Source organism: Limulus polyphemus, unplaced genomic scaffold, assembly GCF_000517525.1.
Source record: "Limulus polyphemus unplaced genomic scaffold, Limulus_polyphemus-2.1.2 Scaffold1, whole genome shotgun sequence".
In the NCBI taxonomy this organism is placed as follows: Eukaryota; Metazoa; Arthropoda; class Merostomata; order Xiphosura; family Limulidae; genus Limulus; species Limulus polyphemus.
In genome coordinates this window covers 239,742-242,809 of record NW_013665611.1, presented here as the reverse complement: position 1 = coordinate 242,809, position 3,068 = coordinate 239,742, and the positions used below count along the sequence as shown (strand labels likewise).

At 28.9% G+C, this 3,068-nt stretch overlaps 1 protein-coding gene across 2 annotated transcripts in view; it reads left to right on the top strand.

Annotated features, from left to right (window-relative positions):
* The window catches only part of LOC106464474 (prolyl 4-hydroxylase subunit alpha-1-like), a 42,240-nt gene that overhangs the window by 30,385 nt on the left and 8,787 nt on the right, over positions 1-3,068 (top strand). For both annotated transcript variants that reach the window (XM_013924652.2, XM_013924797.2), the window contains exon 8: positions 2,147-2,320. In XM_013924652.2, coding sequence (XP_013780106.1) covers positions 2,147-2,320 — 174 coding nt within the window. The remainder of the gene's footprint in view (positions 1-2,146; positions 2,321-3,068) is intronic.

The following is a 3,068-nucleotide window of genomic DNA, read 5'->3' as shown; positions in this document are numbered from 1 at the left end:
TGTATAATGTTATGAGATTTAAGATATTTAGTCTAATAAACATTTATGTTTTCATGTTATAATTTGTTGTCATTCTAGAATGAGAGGGGCATAATTTATATTTATTTCCTAATTTTTTATGGTGGTTAAGAAATCGGTCAAATCTACCAGTTTTTCTGATGCATGATTACCTTGCATGATAGATAGGCAACATACGAAAAGAAAAAAAAAAGGCATGAGAAAAACATTGCTTTACAAACCTTAAGACTTAATCAAAAAAATATGATATTTTGCGTATGAAAGCATTGCAACGTTTACTGACAAATTACCAAATTTCGTTAACATTTGCTTACTAATTTAAAAGTTATAGCATGAAAACTATAACAAGCACAGAATGGTTATGAGGTCAGTCCCAGGGACCGAGCCCGTGCTTAAAGAGTTAAAGATTTCTTTAAAGAGCTGTATTAGAAATGATATTCTGACCTCATAGAATATCACAAAGGTGCTATTGACTACTATGAGTGTAAAAGCTACAAAGTGCATTTTTGTTTTCTGTAATTGAGTACCTGTACCATTTCATTTGCATTCGAGAGTTTAAGTAATGCAGTAGAACAACAATTCTTTGACAGTTTTAAAATTTAAACTTTTAGCATATTTACTTTGGAATCAAGAAGTCAGTTTGATTGTAAATTCTGTTTAGTATATTAATCTTCACTCCAATGCTGTGTTTTAATGTGTGTCAAACATATATCTGTATGTATATGAACTAACATACCTGGATGGCTGCATTCTGCCTCAAGGGGAAAATGTATCATTAAATTTAAAAAAATTATAGAAAAGAAACTTATTGTTATTGTTCTTCCACACATTAAAAGAAAAAATATTTCAGATTTCACACATTAAGAGAAAAATACCTCAGGCTTTAAATTTATTCAATAAAAGTTTTATATATTTAATTTTACACTTAAAAATTGTCTTATATTTGATTTTGGGATTCTTTAATTGTTCTCTAAATGAAATCATTAGTGTTTATGAATTTCCTGATTTTTTATTTTTTTCTGAGCATAATACATCACTTGTAGTCCTCTAGAAGGAAAATCATTATAGGTTTTTTAGCAAATAGTGCTAATTTGACCTTATAACTTGAATACAAGTGTAGTTTTAACGATTTGTAACCAATCACTTTCTCAAGATTGGTTGTCATGGTGTGATATAATTTCTTTACCTCAGCTTCAAGAAACCACAGGCTTGTGGTTTAAACACTTAATGGATTTTCTGTTTTATTTGCAACCATATGAACTGATATGGTTTTCAGTTCAGCAGAGAAATTGGAAGAAAGTGATAAAAGCTTAGCTTGAAGATATATTGATAGAAGAAAAGATGTTCTGCTATAGTTACAGTTCTGATGTTTTTAAAGCTTTCAAAAAGCTTACTTTACCATTTTATACTTATTTAAATTATAGTATTGCAGTATGAGAGGAAAAGAAATGTATTTTGGGATAAAAGGTGAAGAAAACTTAGTTGAATCATTTTGCACTTGACAGTATAAAGATCTGTTTTTTTCAAACAAGGCTGCTACTTTAGGCCTTGTTTAGATTGAGCCTTATCAGCCTAAATAACTGTTTCAATGGGCAAAGAAAATTACCCAAAATAAATGTAAAAAAATTTTTTTTTATCACGTATATTAAATTAATCCTTCAGATTAACACTTAAAAAACTCAGCTTGTAAACACATTGAAACTGCATGTTGTTTTTGATTGAAAACAAAGCTAAAAATTCAGTAATTAAAATCTTCAACAAAAGTGAGCTACAATGAACCATATAACAGGTGTATCAACTCAATTCCCACAAGTCTGACAGAACTAAACTTCATTGGATAACTGTTCTCGGATTATGTTTTTATAAGTTTTTAACTTGTCCTTTTTTTTAATTTTGCAAATGTAATTACTTAGGTATATGTAAATATTCTAGATAATTCCATAAACAATGAAATAAATTTAAACCAAACCCAAAGTACAAATATTTGAAAAGATATTACTAACATCACTGTTATTATGCTGAAATTAAATGCAAGTTTGTTTTAGTGCATTCTAACTGAGTAATGTCATATTTGAGAGTAATGTGTTAGATATAATTTATATTTTTATTCTTGTTTTTTCCTCAACAGAGTGAAACAGAAGAAAGCAAGTTAAAGTGCCATTACTTTACAAACAATCATCCATACTTTCTGTTACAGCCTTTAAAGGAGGAGGAAGTGTTTTTAAAACCACGGATTGTCATGTATCATGATGTCTTGTCAAATAAAGAAATTGAAGTTGTAAAAATTCTTGCTGCTCCTCGGGTAAGAAACGGCTGCAAATACGATATAATAAAATTTATTATAAGGTGTCTCTTACATTTGAGTGGTTAATTGAAAAACATTCATTTTCAGTGTAAAAAATTTAATTTATTTATGTTACATCATTTAATTATAACACCTAATCAGGCATGAGAAAAGTCTTAAGTAATTCAAACAGAGTCTTAGTTTAGTGCATTTTTAGCATAGTATCGTAATGAATTATTAAACATAATATATTTAAAAAAACTTGTATGTATAAAAAATAAATTCATTGGGTTTCCAAAAATGAATCAAAATTAGAGGCATTGTTACGACCTTAGCTTCAATTATCAGTTAAATCATATGTGAAATTTCTACATTTTCACAGTTGCTATTGCACATTTTTTGTATTTCAATCATATGATATGCAGAAACAAGAGCTACTGGCAAACTTCAGTGTTTCTTTCATTGTCAGTGAACAATATGTGTATGCATATGTGCCTAACACATGGGGCAGAATGGGCAAGGCCCATTATCCCCACTGGTTCTCAGGTAGTATACATACACAATTATTAACAACTATGTTAGATTAACGTAGATTGTTTTTTTTCTTCTCTCCCACTCTCCAACAACATTAGATAGTCATGTATGTGTTATATATATATATATCTCAAGTACCAAAGGTCCTAATATTTTTAAACTTATATGGTGAGAACTGTAAAATTTTGAGGATCAAGTTAATTTCTAGTTGTCTTGGCATCACCATGGAACT